At 39.8% G+C, this 17,297-nt stretch overlaps 1 protein-coding gene across 2 annotated transcripts in view; it reads left to right on the top strand.

Annotated features, from left to right (window-relative positions):
• The window catches only part of LOC103038694 (roundabout homolog 1), a 356,100-nt gene that overhangs the window by 270,915 nt on the left and 67,888 nt on the right, over nucleotides 1–17,297 (top strand). For both annotated transcript variants that reach the window (XM_022681288.2, XM_049468390.1), the window contains one exon: nucleotides 14,396–14,553. In XM_022681288.2, the coding sequence (XP_022537009.2) occupies nucleotides 14,396–14,553 (158 nt within the window). The remainder of the gene's footprint in view (nucleotides 1–14,395; nucleotides 14,554–17,297) is intronic.

Below are 17,297 nucleotides of genomic sequence, written 5' to 3'. Positions count from 1 at the left end.
TGTGTGTGTGTTTGGGGGGATTAGAGCTGATTCTGCTCAGGATGTTCCTCCAGCAGGCTGAGGCGAAGAGGTCTGGGTTAAGGCTCCAACACTGAGGGGCTCAGGCTTTGAAGTGGGCTGAGAGAGAGAGAGAATAAAAGAGAGGGAGAGAGAAAGGGAAAGGAGGGATCTGAAACAAGGAGAGACTAAAGAGACAGAGAAGAGAAAGACAAGAAGGGAGAGAAACAAAAGGGAGGGATATGGAGAGAGAGGAATGAGGAGAAGGAGAAGAAAAAAAGTATAAAAGAGAAACAAGAAAAAGGCAAGAGAAATAAAGAAAGAGGAATGATATAGAGAAAATGAGTGGAGAAGAAAGGAAGGGGAGGAATGAAAAGAAAGAGAAAGGAGGGAATAGAAATACGAAGAGGGAGTGAGACAAGGATAAGTATAAGCGAGAAAGAGGGGGAAGAGTTACAAAGTTAAAAAGAGAAGAAAGTAGTAGGGGAGAAGAAAAAGGGGAAAGAAAAGGAGAAACAGAAGAATAAAGTAAAGCAGAAGGGAAGGAGGGGGAGAAATATAAGAGAGAAAGAAGAGGGAAGAGAGTTACAAAGTGAAAAAGAAAAAAGAAGAAGTGGTGGAGAAAAAAGTTGAAAGAAAAGAAGAAACAAAAGGGAATGAGGGAGAGGAATATATAAGAGAAAGTAGAGAGAAGATAGTTACAAAGTGAATAAGAGGAAAGAAGGAGTGAGGGAGTAAAAAAGAGGAAACAGAAACAGAAGGGAAGGAGAGGAATATAAGAGAGAAAGAGGAGGGAAAGAAGTTACAAAGTGATAAAGGAAAGAAGAGTGGGACAGAAAAAGAAGGGGAAAGAAAAGGAGAAACAGAAGGGAAGGAGGGGGAAACATATAAGAGAGAGAGGGGATGAAAGAGAGAGAGAGAATAAGTGGGAAAGAAAAATAAGGGGAAAGAAAGCGGAAAGGAAGAAACAAAGAAGAAAAGAGTGATGTATATAGAGAAAAGACAGAGGGAGGGAGAGAAGGAAGGTATACGAAAGACAAAGGAGGGAAGAGAGTTACAGTGAGGAATAGGGGAAAAAGGAGTGGAGGAAAGAACGAAGGAGCAGGAAAGGAGAAAAGAGAAAGATGAGAAAGAAGAAAAACAAAAAGGGTAAAAAGAAATAAGGAGGGAGAGAGAGAGAAGAATATATATATTTAAGAGAGAAAAAGAGGAGGAGAGAGACAGAGATAGAAAAAAGTTAATAAATGGGAAAAATAAGAGAACTATGAAAAGGAGAAGAAATAAGGAGATAAAGGAAAGAAGAAAGAAGGAAGAAAAGGAGAAAGAGAGAGAGGTTTGGATAAAACAACCGGAGCTCCAGGCTGAATAGATGGTTTCAATATGTATGTAAGCTTTAGTTTGAGTCCCCCTCCTCATCATCATCATCTCTCTCTCTCTCTCTCTCTCTCTCTCTCTTTCTCTCTTTCTTTTTCTCTTTCTCTTTCTCTTTCTCTCTCCTGTACTACAGGATTGATATATTGACTGAACACATCCAGGGGATTTAGGAGCAGACAGCAGCATCTCCTTACTCTAGCTGGAAGGAAGACACTGTTAGTGTAGTTTTTCAGGTATAGCAGTATGTACACTAATCACAAAGTGTTCCCCAGTGTTCCTGTATACGTTGTGAGGTGTTATCTTGTGAGTGAGGTTGAACACTGGTACACTGAACACTTGTAGCTCATAGATTGTTTTCCAAGATATTTTGTAGCATTTCTATTGAGCCATTCATCATGATATTTCAACAAAAGGTAGAAAGAGAGGCAGGATGGGAGGAGGAGGATGGAGGGAGTGTAAAGGTCACTGGAAGAGGGTTGTAAGAGGCGAGTAGGTGGGTGTGTAAGAGGGGTGTAAGAGGCGAGTAGGTGGGTGTGTAACAGACTGAAAGCCTTCAAATGGTTCCGATTGCTGGATGACATTAGACTCATCCCAGCTTCATCTCTATAGGCCACGCTGATGCTCCTTCAGGAGAGGGGGTGGAAGGAGGTTACAGGGGTTTGAGGAAATGCTAGACAGCTGTTTCCCATCAGCCACCAGTCTCATATGCTGCCCAAACTGACAGGCAGACAGTTCCACTCCCATTCCCATTAGTTTCTGCCCCTCGGAGCGTCGGATTTACAGGCAACGAGGCCAAAACAGGAGACAACGGTGCCTCCATACACAGGGTCATCCCAATTTGTTCACTCATGTCAGGCCAGATCATCACCACATGTCTCTCTCTCTCATTCTGTCTGTCTCTCTCTTTCTCTCTCTCTCTCCATTTCACATCTTTCTACCTTTCAAACATGCTCTTGCTCTTTCTCTCCACTCTCTCTTTCTGTCTCTTTGTGCCATTCTGCCTCTTTTTGACTCCTTTTCGACTCCTTTTCTTGCTCTCTTATTTTTCAACATTATTGCTTTGTCTGCTTCTTACCCTTTCTCCAATACCCTTGCTCCCTCTCCCTTTTTCTCTTTTTCTTTGAATTCTCTTTTTTACATTCTAACTTTCATTATTTTCTTCTCTCTCTGCCTATTTAATATTCCTCTTCCTTCATATTGTGTGTTCTTTTGCCTTCTTTTCTTGCTCTTTCTCTCTTTCTACAGCTTTGCTTTTTCTCTCTTCTCTATTCTGCCTCTTGCTCTCTCTCCTTCACAAGCTTTCTCTTTCTCTCTCTCTCTCTTCATCTCTTCCTCCTTTCTCTCTCCCCTCTCTTACACTCACTCTGTCCCCGTCTCTTGCTTTCTTTCTCTTTCTAATGCTCCTTAGCTTCTCCTTGCTTTCTTCATGTTTTCTACCTTTTGTCTCTTTCTTGGTCTCTCCGTTTGTCTCTCCCACGCTGTTATTCTTTCGTTCTTTCTCTCTCGCTCTCTCTTCGAATGGGAGGAGGATTTGTGAGTGCAAGTGTAAGAGGGTGTACAGTCTGAAGATGCTGCCGTTGTTAAATCCTCATCATTCCAGATCTTCCACAGGTTGTCGGATGGTGAACTGGTCCATTTCTCCTGAACCTGAGCACTCTTCTCTTCTTATTTATCTTTCTCCTCCTGTATTTTTCTCTCTGTCTTTTGTACGTGTCACAAGTATCTGCATATAGTTGTGAAGGTTTTTGGTCTCCCGTTCACACCAATGTGGAGATTTTTGAAAACTCGCAAAAATGTTGCGACTTGCATAGTACACTACATAGGGTGTGGTGTGTAATTTGGGATTAAAACTCTGTGTTTTCTTCCTTCCTCATATGTTGGTGTCTTTCTTAATGATGTACCATCAGCCCACACAGAGCTAGCATGCAAGTCAGCAAGCGACAGAATGTTTGTCTGCGTTTGGATGGAAATATCTTCAAAAATTGCAGATAGGAAATGTCAGTTTTTAAAAATCCTGATACATGAAGACGGGTCTTACTTTTTCTTTCCCTCTCTTTCTCTCTCTCTGTCTATCTCTCTCTCTATCCCTCTTTCTCTCTCTCTCTTTCTCTCACACTCTGTGGAGTGTGTAGATGTACTGAGGCTGGAACATGTGGGAGTGATTACAGCACTGGATTTTCTCATTGTTTAAGTGTGTTCTGTATGGCTCCACTGTAGCTACTCTCTCTCTCTCTCTCTCTCTCTCTCTCTTACTCTTTTTCTCTCTCTCTTTCACCCGTTCTCTCTATGTCTGTCTCTCTCTTGGCCATAATTCTGCTCCCTATTTATGACCAGTAATGCTTGGCAGCCATCGTTGGCGCATGGGCCGCCAAATTAGTGCAATTTACTCGCTTCATCAGGATCAGGACTTAGCTCAGCGCCACATAAAGTAGGAGGGGGCTTACTCTCTCTCTCCTCTCTCTTTCTCTCTGTCTCTCTCTCTGTCTTTCTCTCTCTCTGTTATTCTCTCTCTCTGTCTTTCTCTCTCTGTTATTCTCTCTCTCTCTCTCTTACACACACATGGCCTTTGTTTCTGCCTTTTCTCCCTCTTCCTCTCTCACTCTGTCATGGACAGTGTCTCTCTATTTCCCAGTCTCTCTCTCTCTCTCTCTCTCTCTCTCTCTCATGCTCCTACGATCAGGTTCAGCAGTACTTTTTTGGCACAAAGTTAAATTTTTGTGAAAGGAAATGAATCTGAAAGCAGAACAAATCGTGAATTAAGGGAATTATATTATAAAAGTTATTCTATATGATTATTAGCAGAGTATACAGTTTAATCTACTCATTCCCCCACTTTTACTTACTTTTGTTAGACAGTGCACACTCTCATCCTCATCCTCGTGCTCTTCTTCACGTCTTCATGCTTTTCTCTTGCGTGATCTTCCCTTTTCCAGGGGCAACAGCTTGATTACAGCAGCACAAGTGGGGTCATTCACTCGCTCTAAATGATATTGGACAGGACATGAGTCAAGCGCATAGCGGCTAATTGCTAATCTGTTCCTCTTCTCGTGACGCCTGCCTGGCCTGTCTAGAGCAAAGAAATGTGGCACGGAATCTTCGCTGCGGTCAAGTACCACTGACCAGAAACACCACAGCTGTCCGGCGTTGTCGGAGGAAGCCCACATGTGCGCTGCGTTTGTGCCGCGCTAAGCTAATTCCTGAAGATCAGGGCCATTCAAAACATGTGTGCTGGAAAACTGAGCTCTGAATTGACTCCATCGACTCAATCGTGTAGATCGGTTCCACACTAATTCAGCACAGTTGTTCCTGAAAGTAACCAAACTGAAAGACAACTGTTGATTGATTTATGATCTGTCCAAAAATGTGTTGTTCTTTCTATAGAGGGAAGGCTTAATATCATCTTAATAAACTATTGCTAATCCTAGAAAATGCTAGCTTTATTAGCTGTCCATTTCTTCCAAATACCGCAGCTAAAAGACAGCTGCATTGACTAACATTGAGTAATGGGGAGAGGGAGTACCATCCCAATCTAATGGACCTTTTTTCATAATGGACAGCTATAGCAACCTAAGAAATATAACTTGTGATGCAGAGCAATACATTTGGACAGGTGTGTATTGTTGTGGATTCTAGTTAGCATTAGCATAGATTTAATTAGCTACAAAATAGAGTGCAACTCAATGGAAATGGAGTTATTATACTTTAATGAATAGTTTAACAGTTTAAAGTTCAATGTTGTAAGGTGTGAAGTTTAAAATGCTACTTTTAAGTTCAGCCAACTTAAATTGGTGTTAGCATAGAATTAAAAACATTGTTGCATCTAAAATTGCACTGTTTATAGTGGATAGTGTGGAAATGCTTTGTTCAGAATCTGCCTCAGAATCACTCTCAATTAGAGTTAAGTTTGCTTATAGCATAAATTATAATATAGCATTTTAAACTCAGATGCTATATTTAAAAGCTGCTTAATCTATAACATAGTTCAACTCTGTAAGATTGGAGTTAGCGTATAGCATTTTGTATAAAATTAGCATTTTAAACTCAGATGCTACATTTAAAACCTGCCTAATTTATAACATAACTTGACTCTGTTAGAGGGTAGTTAGCTTATAGTATCTTGTATAATATAGCATTTTAAACTCAGATGCTAAGCTTAAAACCTGCCTAATCTGTAACATAGTTTACCTGAGTAAGAGTGGAGTTAGCGTATAGCATCATGTACAGTATAGCATTTTAAACTCAGATGCTAATCTTAAAACATCCTCAATCTCTTTTAGCATAGCATAGCATAAAATATAAACATCCTACACTGCACTGCTGAGAGTGGAGTGTAAAATGAAACATTCAAATTCTGATGTATTAATTTTGAATAAACTACAATAGTTGGGAGATGAGTTAGCTTATAGCTTCTTGTGAAGTATAGTATTTTAAACTCAGATGCTACATTTAAAACCTATAAGAGTGGAGTTACCTTATAGCATCTTGTATAGTATATTATTTTAAACTCAAATGCTAAGCTTAAAACATCTTCAATCTCTCTTAGCATAGCATAGCATAAAATATAAACATCCTACACTGTGCTGCTGAGAGTGGAGTGTAAAAAGATACATTCAAAACCTGACTAATTTTAAATAAACTACAAGAGTTTAAAATAAACTCATTGCTAGTGGAGTTAGCATAGCAAAATGAAAGTATGAAGTTGAGCAGGAAGTTACAAATATGCTTTGTTCACAATCTGACTAGATTTAATAAGCTAAACCACATTACACTTAAATGAGAGCTGGGTTAGCTTAGCCTCATGCTATGCTATTGTGGAGCTACATAAGCTGTATCTTAAATGTATCTTTTAATAGGTTTTATAATGTATGAAGTGAATTTTAAGCGTGAAGCTGTTTTTTTTTTTCAGTGTGCTGATTTGTTTTTCCTCATGCTGTTATTCTATTTTTCCACAGAATTCTCGCTCCCTCGTTGCGTTTTTCTTTCCTTTTACCTCAGTCGTCTCTGTGTGGTGGAGTTACTGGCCCTCATTAATGTCAGCAGCATTAGGGGCAGGCATGGATACCTGCTCTAATTTGACATTTTTTGGCGTGTGCCTCCCATATCGCCTCAGCGAGGAGAAATCTGTAGAGAGGTGAAACAAAGCCGGGAGAGAGAGACCGTGACATATCTCATTTAATGCCAGCCTCACGGAACAAAGCTCTGACGGATGGGGGCGGGACCCGGCGGGTTCGCACCGGCGCCGCGGGTCGGGGTACCCCATGTTCAAAGCCGTGTTACTTTACTGCCTGCAGTGAGAGCAGCAAGCGTGGCATAGCTGAGTGTTTGTCCAGCTGTGCAAATGAAGTGTCCACATGAGCTAAAATGTACATGCCATTAATGTCACATAAGACGCCGGCGCTACAGATGGAAAAATTGGGTGTTATAATGGTCTTCATATGGGTGATTTTTTTTTTGGTACTCATTTTTCATTCTCTCTCTCTCTCTCTCTCTCTCTTTTTCTTTCTTTTTTCTTTCGCTCTCTTTCTGCACTACTTTGAAACTTAGAACACTCCTCATGGGATCTCTGTTTAATTCTCACTATTTTCCTGCAACGCTTTTTTTTTGTAGTCAAGATTTGTTTTAGTTTTGGAGCATTGGAGCTAAAAGCTAACGTAGCTAGCAAACAAAAGGAAGCTAGTTAGCATCATGCCAACTGTGCACATTGACTTGAAAACAAGTTGGAACTGAAAGATATATCTTAAATATCTTAAATATTCTTCTTCCTCCTCTAAAACGTGTGACAAAATTTAGGCTACAAGATGGCTGATACATCTGCATTTAGCAATGTTCTGTGAATCTTTTTTGCTACTTTTATACAGATTTTAGTGATTCTACATGTGTTTGTAGAGTAGCACTCTTTGCACAGCTTTTATCAATGCTTTTGCACTGATTTTAGTGATGCTACATGTATTGGTTGTGCTTTCATTAGTGCTACACTCTTTTGTACTGCTTTTAGCAATGCTTTTATACTGATTTTAGTGATTCTACGTGTGTTTGTAGCGTGTTTATTAATGCTACACTATTTTGCACTGATTTTAGTAATGCTTTTGCACTGATTTTTGTGCTGCTACATGCATTTGTAGTTTTTTTTATTAAGGCTGCACACAGTTGTACTAATTTTAGGAATATTTTGTACTGCTTTTGTCAATACTTTATCAGTACTATTCATACTTTTGAATTGCTTTTGTTGATGCTATGTTCAGTTGTACCAATTCTTTTGAAGTTTACCAATTTACAGTTTTTTTCTCAATGCTACATAGATTTACATACCTTTAGTGATGTTTTGCTATTGTATTTATGGGATGATTGCACATGAACACCACCACAAACATATGTGCAAGTGGGAAACTCTATTTTTTATTTATTATGTGTTAAATAGCAGCAACACGAGCACTGCAGTCTATTTTTTATTGGTTTACTCTGAACCACATGTGAAAAATAGCGCTTGCCTTATGCTCATAATTAGTTGTTTGTTTGTTTGTTTGTTTGTTTCGTTTGCAGTAATTGTAAATATAATCAGTCTCTGTTGGCAACAGAAAATGATGTTCATACAGTTTCTGGCTCAAACAGCTTGAACAGAAATTGTACTTGCAAGCTGAAAAAGTACACAATTTTTAGGGTGGACGTGAAGGCAGCATATCTTCGCTGTCTAATAATATTAAATAATTTGAACACATTTATTGTCCCTTACGCTGTGCCAAAATTTCTTGATAAACGAACCAAGAGAATTTTTATTCAAAATGACCTAAAATAAACTCGTTTTTCATTTACTTTCATTTAAAGTTTAGAAGTTTTATTATTTTTTTTTTTGGAGATACTTGTTTTTCATTGGACAACAATGACATTTATTATTATGAACTACATTTATTGAAAAACAAATGAAGTTAAACATGCTGACATTAAGAGTTATGAAGGATGATTTTATTTTATTCTGAAATGTCCTTTTTAAACAGGAACACCTCTCTTTAGAAGCTACTGTTACACTGACGACACAATTTGCAAGGCATACATTTATAATCTGAAATTGTCTGTTAGGCTTAAGCCACACTGATCCTGTACAAACAGAGAAATGCGCTCCATATACTCGGTGATATCACAGCGTCAGTGTTGTTTGCACAGGGAACGAACCTGTGGCCTCATGATTTGACTTCTTGAAGCCCATTGGGTGATGATCTGAAAGTGAGGGCTGAGCAGCAACGACTAAAACCGCTGCAAGGTCTGATTGGCCTATGGGTAGGGAAGAGTACAAATGTACAGGAGCCATTGCATTCAGAGATGTATGTTGCACAGGGCAAATGCAGAGACAAACTTCTGAGATAAGCACACACACCTACACACCTGAAGCCTTTTGTACACCAAATATGATTAAAAAACAACATGCAAATGATATGATTTGTGATTTTATTTCAGAAAAGTGTTCTTATTTCATGTTATTTTACATCATTATGTAGATATACCAGAGGCTTGAGGTGATGCTTTTAGCCTGCTTTATGTGTGTAATGAAGTAAATGTAGTATAGTTGGTATAGATGCCTGGAGCAAATTCTTTATTTTTTTTTTTTACAGTGTTAGCAACATGCTAATTGCTCATAAATAAGGCTAAATTACAATTAATCATACATCCTAAAACTTCTCATACCCTCAGCACAAATCACTAGCACTTAAACCCCGATGCATCCCATTCATTTTAATGGAGAGAGCTGCAGCATGCCGCGGTGCATGCTGGGTTGCGTTGCGTTGAACGGAGTCACGCCCTCTGGCAAAAAAGCTTAGCAGAACTGAATCCGCCGGCCATGCTGTGTTTAGCCAATCAGCAGGAACAGAACAGGTGTCTTTGAACCACAGAAAAAGCTGAAAATGGCAGAATATAGATTTATAGAACTATATAGTTTACAGCGATATTGATTTAAACCATAAATTTGTTGCTTCCTTTAAATAATAAAAAAAAATATCAAGGACACGCCCACACGTGGCGAGCTGTTTATAATGTTTTCTTTATTACTGTCTATCAATATTCTAGCAAATCTAGCAAACATTTAGGAACTAGCAGAGGAGCTTGTAGTAAGGGCATTTTTACACCTGTATTTATTTCTTTGGTCCGAATTAGTTGATCAGTTGATTTATTTTGGGCGTTTCCCCCTCGGTTTGGTTTGTTTTCACACAGTTTGTTTTTTCAGAGCACATTTGTGACCCCACCTCCTCGCACAGGTGTCGGTGTGGATGTTTTGGTCTGCACCTGAGTACGATTACTGATTTTACACATGCTAAAAAAACGGTAACAAGATTGCAATTGAAGCCAAATCTGTTTTAACTGGACCAAATGGTGTTGGTGTGAAGACACCCAATTATTCAGTGTGGTGGTCAAAAATGCTACCTCCTTTATGGCAGACTGGGGTACAGTACATAAATAAGCGAACATGGGCAAGACGCTCGGTGCTGTAAATACTGTACTAATGTAAGACAACCCTTATATAATCAACCTGTATAAATGCTCCTTCTATTTACAGTATACTCTGACTGTACGTGTGAATTAAAGCTTGTTTAGCAACAGAATAGGCTTTTGGCCTGTGCTACTCTGTGCTACTTGATGTTGATTGTGGTGAATTGATGATTGATGTCCTTTTCATTAGGGTTGCCAGGTTTGTGAGCATTTCCTTATCAAGATTTGCAACCTATTTGCAAATCTGTGGAGCTTGTGAGCATAAAGCTTCAAGTTTTGTCACTGGTCAATCAATGTAACCAATCGAATTTGACGGCAAATTCAGGTTTGTAATAGCAAAATAGCGCATGTGCCAACAGATTTTTTTTTTATTGTGTGCATACTTTTGTTTTGTCAACAGCACAGGCTGTGTGGAATGCCCTATCCACTGTGTCCTGAAAGACGCGCTGTCGTGTAATGCGGTATAATGTAGTGTGATGTACTGCGGGCGACTGGAGTGTAATCTAATGCAGGGTAATGCGATCTGCTTCACGGTCCTGGAGGACAGCGGCGGGCGCTGGCTACGGCGTGGACGAGGAGCAGGATTTATGACAGCACCCTCTCCCGAGACCCACCACCACACATTCCCACTGTTGGGAATATGATTATTGACTCTTCAGCTCAGTGATTTAATGAAAGGGGCTGAAATGAAATTACCTTTTTCATCGCGTTTCCCCCCTGCAGGCGCCCGGGCCGCGGCCTCCCTCTGCGACGTGATGTATAATTCAATGAATTATATGCTGCAGATACCTGTAGATGTCAGCATTAGGTAACGCTCACGTTTGAATAGCCTTTGGGCGGCGTGCGCCAAGTTTTGATCTGTTTGGATGCCATATGGGCTGGTTGGAAATTGTGCGGCTGCTATCTAATTGCTAGTCCTCTCTGGTGTGTTTTTAAATAATCCGTCATTTGAAATCTGGTTCTGAAGCTGACCACAGCACAGCTGGCTGTCAGTCAGTTGTGTGTACGAGTCTCTGTGGTATAAACATGTGTGTGTTTGAGTGTGTGTGTGTGTTGTCTCTCTGACTGATCAGCCAGTGTTGGTGCTGTTATTATACTGCAGTGTATTGACTGGTTTTGGCTAATAGCCGTTAGGGCCTTTAAAAAAGCGTCTGAGTGCAGTAATGGCTGTTGTGTCTCTCAGCTCGAGTGTTTGAGGAACAAACAGGCAGGGAAGCGTTCACTAACGAGCTCAGTGTTTTGTCTCGAGGCGCTTCAAGCAGAGTTGCTTGCAGAACTCGAATCTGATTTTTATGTAAATATTTACCTGAGCTCGTTTGGCAGGAAGCAACTACAGATAGAAGAAAGAAAGAAAATGAAAGAACGAAAGAAAAACAGAAAGAAAGAAAATCTGAGTTAGGATAAAGTAGAATAAAGCCCTATCTGGACTGGATTATTTTCTCAGGGGGTCCTGAGGTAATTTTCTCTATTTTTATGGGGGGTCCTCTCTTATTCTATTCCCATCCGGAATCACCATCAAAGTGTTTTTCTTAGACGGCCTCTGAGAAAATTACAGGCTGAATTACCTGCTGTTTTTCGCTGAACGCCGAAGGTTAGGGTTACCTCCGGTAATTTTAGTCCCGTCCAGATGCAAATCTTTGAGTTTCATCACCTCGCGTTTAATAAATTGCTATTTGTCCACTGCCCCGCACCGCAATTACACTTTGGGTGCGCATTTCCATGGAAATGGAGGAGCTACTGAACGTGATGTCATGTGACAGAGAAAGCCAAAAACTCACTGGTCCTCCTGTTTTTTCAATTGCAGTCCGGATGCAAGAGTTTTATCACTGAGTAGAAGTGTGAAATATTTTTCACAGATGTCCCCCTGAGAAACTAATCCTGTCCGGTTATCGGCTTAAGTCAACACAAGTTCCATTAGTCAAGGCATGCAAGTATTTAAAGCCCAAGTTAATTTTTTTTTGCTTGTTTTGCTTTGGAGTTACGAACTACACAAAAGTAACCAGTGCTTATCATTATTGTAATGCATGTCATCTTCTAGTTCAATGTTTGCCAACCTGTGGGCCACAGCTCCAGAAAATACAGAAAATATAAAAATTTTTCACACCTGCAGGTTTTAGTTCAGTTAAATCAGATTTTGGGTTATTCAAACAAGTGTGAATACAAAATTACACTCTGGTGTGGAACTCGAGAACTGCTCTAAGACTCTTAATGGTCTCAGTCAAGTCTCAAGTCAAATCAAATTCAATTTATTTGGCAGAGAATCAGGCAAAACATTAAAAATAAAATTACAGAATACAGAACCCCCAGCGAGCGCGGAGGCAAGGAAAAACTCCCTTACATCTGGAGGATGAAGAAACCTTGGGTGGACCAAGACTCACATATAAGGGGGTACCATCCTACCACTGGTCAGACAGCATTGAAATGAATTTTAAAAAGTCTTTATACATCCACCTCGGTCTCAAGTGAATGGTTTGTGGTGAGAACTATTAAATATACTGCACAGGTTTGGGCTAAACGACTGTCATCACTAGTTTTAACCTAGTACAGTATACTAACCAGATAATTACAACAACTACAAACAAATACCATCTATGACTTTGCCCAATGCTAAATTTTACTCAAAAATGCACTAGTCCAAAACACAGGAACTTCTTTCTGTATTTACCTCCATCCACCGTCTTCAAGCAGCTCTGACCAATGAAAGCTGAGAAAAAGTAGTAATAGTTTTTTTTGTGAATTTTTAATGCGCTTGGAATTAAATTCTGGAACTCTGTTAAAACAAATTAAACCAAAAAAATGGAAAACACTCCTAATGTACAAACTCGTTAACTGATTCAGACCAAAGTAAGCGCACAACAGGTGTGAAAATGCGCTCAATTAGTTGTTAGCTACTTTAGCCTCTTACCCCCAGTGCAAAACCAATGAAGAAAAAGTTAGATTCTAGACGAATCTGGGTCAACCGAGTCTTTTTAAGGCGAGGGGAAAAATTGCGTAAATTTGATTTCCAGCCAGGCCATTGCATTAAGTCAGTGGGGAGAGAAGAGTAAGCTCTCTCCCTCTCCACACGATCCCCCCGTGCTCCCTGGGGCCTTCAGTGCTTCAATCTCATCTCCTCACTGCCCAGCTGATGTGATTGACCTCTCACAGGCACTTAGTTTGGTGCCGGATGATGAGTCCAGTGGCGACTCTCGCGCTCTCTCCGTGATGAAAGAGTAGTGAAGTGTGACAGAGAAAAAAACTCCACGCGTCAACCCCTGTCCGAGTGATTGGGTGTGATCTCGGCTTCTTTTGTTCTGCTTCGCTTTTGGACTGGGTGACAATTCCTTGAAGATTAGTCTGTAGAGGACCAGTTCAGGCCAGAGATAAGCCATTTTGTAGCTTCTTGTAGCCTTTTGTAAAAGTAAAGACATCTGCTTACTCAGGCAGTGCTGTGGCTGACATGGCTCTTTCTCTGTTCATTAAAAGAATAGAACAACCTTAAAAAGGGACAGAAATACATTGTGGGTACATCTTAGAAAGTATAGTGATGATACAGAGAACTGATACTGGTTTGTGCAGTACAATGAAATACTGTGTGGATAGATCTATGGTGCAGTAATACAGGGGTTGGACAATGAAACTGAGATACCTGGTTTTAGACCACAATAATTTATTGTGGTGACGGACAGTTCTGGTGGAAACAGGAGAGTTGAGGTGCAGATAGAATTCTGCCGTGATTTGGGCAGCCGTGATTTTGTGTTTTTTGGGTACAATCCGGGTTAGCACCCGAACATCCCTTTCAGACAGCTTCCTCTTACAACGTCCACAGTTAATCCTGTTGGATGTGGTTGGTCCTTCTTGGTGGTATGCTGACATTACCCTGGGTACCGTGGCTCTTGATACATCACAAAGACTTGCTGTCTTGGTCACAGATGAACCAGCAAGACATGCACCAACATTTTTTCCTCTTTTGAACTCTGGTATGACACCCATAATGTTGTGTGCATTGCAATATTTTGAGCAAAACTGTGCTCTTACCCTTCACACTCTGCTCTTACTGGTGCAATGTGCAATTCTTGAAGATTGGCCCCCAGGCTGCTCCAATTTAGCCGTGAAACCTCCCACACTAAAATGACTAATAAAGTCTCCTGGATGCCCTCAGCCAGCATGTGTATATGTTCAGTTCCATCAGCAGCTCACCTGATTTACCTAATTTACCAGTTTACCAAACCAGTTGTTGATATGATGAGAACTAGAAATAACTCTATTAAACTCAGATGAGGAGAAATTAGGAGATGTTTTTTGTTAAAACACTGCTTCTTCTAAAATTGCTGTTTGTGTTTATTGTAATGTTGGTGTTTTACTGAGCTAATAAACACTTACTGCCCAGTTAAGACACTTATTCTTTACTGAAATTCCCACAGGTGCCTCAAACATTTGCACAATACTGTACATTAGCCTCCTAGCGTAGCCTCAGAGCTACCGGAGTGCATCCAAAAATGGACTACATTAAAAGTACTCAATTAACACCACTCTCTTCTTTCTTTCTGTCTCTCTTTCTCTGCAGTCCTGCGTGACGACTTCAGACAGAACCCTGCTGATGTGATGGTGGCAGAAGGTGAACCGGCCGTGTTGGAGTGTCAACCCCCTCGTGGGCACCCGGAGCCCACCATCTCCTGGAGGAAAGATGGAACCAACATCAATGACCGAGATGAACGAATAACGGTAAGCTAAAACCTCTTGTAACGCACTTGTTGGCTCCTTTGCCTTCTTCACTCTGTGCTCCAGCTCACCCCAAACCATCTGGATTGGGTTCAGGTCCAGTGACTGTGAAGGCCAGGTCATTATTTGTTAAGTACATAAAACTCCACATGTGTTCATTCATAGATTTGATGCCTTCAGTGAGAATCTACAATGTAAATAGTCATGAAAATAAAGAAAACGCACTGATTGAGAAGGTGTGTCCAAACCTTTGGCCTGTACTGTATGTCAGTATGGAAAAGTTCTTTATATTTTTAGGTTTCACGCATCTTCATAACTGCACTGTATGTTGCAGAAGTTTCCATTTCCAGTTTTGTTTCTATTCATTTTACAGATTAGTCCCCAACTCAGGTCCTCAAACCCACTGTCCTGCGCATTTTAATGTTTTCTCTGCTCTTAGCACGACTGGCCAAAACCAATTAACATATTAGCAAGCTTATATTGAGCAGTGGAAACACAAAAATGGGCAGAGGCCTCTAAAAACATTGTCTTGCCATATTATTGCTAAAATAGGTTTATTTTGAGAAAAACAAATATGTCTATGCTATTATATACTTTTTTCCATTAAATATTTGTCTTTTGTATCTTTGTACAGTGTCCTTATGTATCCTGAAAAAAAAACATATATAAGTTATATCAGTTATATTTTTTGTGTCAACATGTGAAAGCTAACCTAATCAAAGTAAACACTCATAATAGAAACAGTGTATTTTTCTAGACATTTTTTAGAGATGCATAGATTCCTATTAGTTACTTTATTCTTTCTGAGTATGGAAAATACCAAGATACTTTTACCAGTAATGTTCATCGTTTGGAGATGTGGAGATTCATACAGGCCAAGAAAAATATTAATAAACTGGATCAATTTATCCAGTCCTAGTTCCACCATGGAAGGGCCATCCACTCCTTCATTTCTGAATAATGCACAAAATTCAAGCCAAGAACAATATTAATAAACTGGATGAAGGTATGAAAGCCCTAGTTCTACTTGGGAAAAGCCATCAATGAATCACATAAAATATGCTCTTGTGGTGTGGCATGGTGGCTTTGGCTGGCTATAATCTATTTTTTATTGTATTTCTTATCAGTAACGAACTGTTGTATCTGACCATACGTTAACCAGCTTTATTGTTTCCTAGGAACTGTACTAGTCCTCATTCCTGTGAACTGCTTTGCCAAATTTGCATTCGCAATAACCCCCTTCCTGTTTATTATTACACCAGAAAATGCCAAGATTAAATGTGTCATGTGTGTAGAAAGTTTTAAAGTTTGACTGAACCAATTAAAGCAGTCGATCACAAGTTGTTGTTTTTTTTGTTTTGTTTTTAAAGCAGTAATGTTCCTAAATTGGGAGGGGGCAAAATATTCAAATGAATGGTGAATAAATAATAGTGTTCTGGCATGACCATCACTGCCATCTCTAATATGTTCATTCTAAAAACAAACAAGAGTGGTCTGATAGGTTTGTTGGATGCAATTGCTCTCTATTATCAGTTATTTTAACAAAACACTTTGACAAAAACCAGCAATTTGCTTATTTACATTAAACTGCATTAAAAATACTCTTCCACCTGTTTGGTGCAATTGCACTTTCTCACCAGAGAGGTCTCTAAATCCAAATCCCCACTAAATTACAGACTGTCACTTTAATAACAGACCTGATCCCTTTCAGCTAATTCCAGATAGATATTTAATAAAACTGTGAATTCATTTAAACAATGAAATTAAATAGTCCCATCATTTGGCAAATTACAGCATTACTTTATTGTTACTTTATTCATGAGACTGGGGGGTCAGTTTTCCAAACATGGATTAAGCCTAATCTTGGACTACAAAGTATTTTGAATGAAGATTTTCCAGTGAAAGGAAAATTTAGTCTAGGACTAGGTTTAATCCCTTCTCTTAATTAAGTTTCCTCCCTTTCAATGATCAACATAGAACATAATGAAAGCTAATAGCGCCCCCTTGAGGAGAAATGTAAGCATGCTAAACATGTGCAAGGGAGTTACAGGCTAGGTCAGTGATATGCTTGACTTTAAACTTTTAAAGAGTTGTTTTTTTAAATGTCCGTAAGTTTTGGGATTTAGGGCCCTCTCTGGTAAGAATGGGTAACTGCACCGAGCATGCAGCAGAATCATTTTAAACTCGGCGGGTGTAATGTAGTCTCTTTTTAGAGCGGATGAATCCGATTCCAGGTTATGTTCAGTCAGAGGGAGAGAGAGAGCGCTCAGTCAGAAACTTCACTCCTTCGTTTCTTTGCGTTCCTCCTCTGATGTCTCCATTGCTCCACCAGCTGCATTCAGTAAAACTGAGCTTGATCCTCTTTTAGAGGTTGTACTTGTGACGTAAGTACGTAAAGACGCATGATATTACCAAAAGAACTCCTGCGAAAAGCTACCAGACACCCCATTTTTTCGAATGAATATTTTAGGCTTAGCAGGGATGGTCATTCCAGCACACTGGTACCATAGACTGTGTATAGCTGGACAGAGCATCGTCTCTCAAAAGTGAAGCACCACAGGTCGGGCGCCCCCTGCTGTTCGGTTTCAGAAAGCTGTGTAACCCCACCCATCCCCATAGGTTTCAATAGCAAAACAGGCAACATTCAATCACGTTTTTTACCAATATACTGTAATTCTACCTCATTTATTTAAATGCTACAGCTAGTGTAACCTCTGCTTATATTTTTAAAATTTTATACCCCCACA

This window comes from Astyanax mexicanus, chromosome 20 (assembly GCF_023375975.1).
Source record: "Astyanax mexicanus isolate ESR-SI-001 chromosome 20, AstMex3_surface, whole genome shotgun sequence".
In the NCBI taxonomy this organism is placed as follows: domain Eukaryota; kingdom Metazoa; phylum Chordata; class Actinopteri; order Characiformes; family Acestrorhamphidae; genus Astyanax; species Astyanax mexicanus.
Note: the sequence above shows the minus strand (reverse complement) of the source record. Positions and strands in the feature narration are given on the sequence as shown.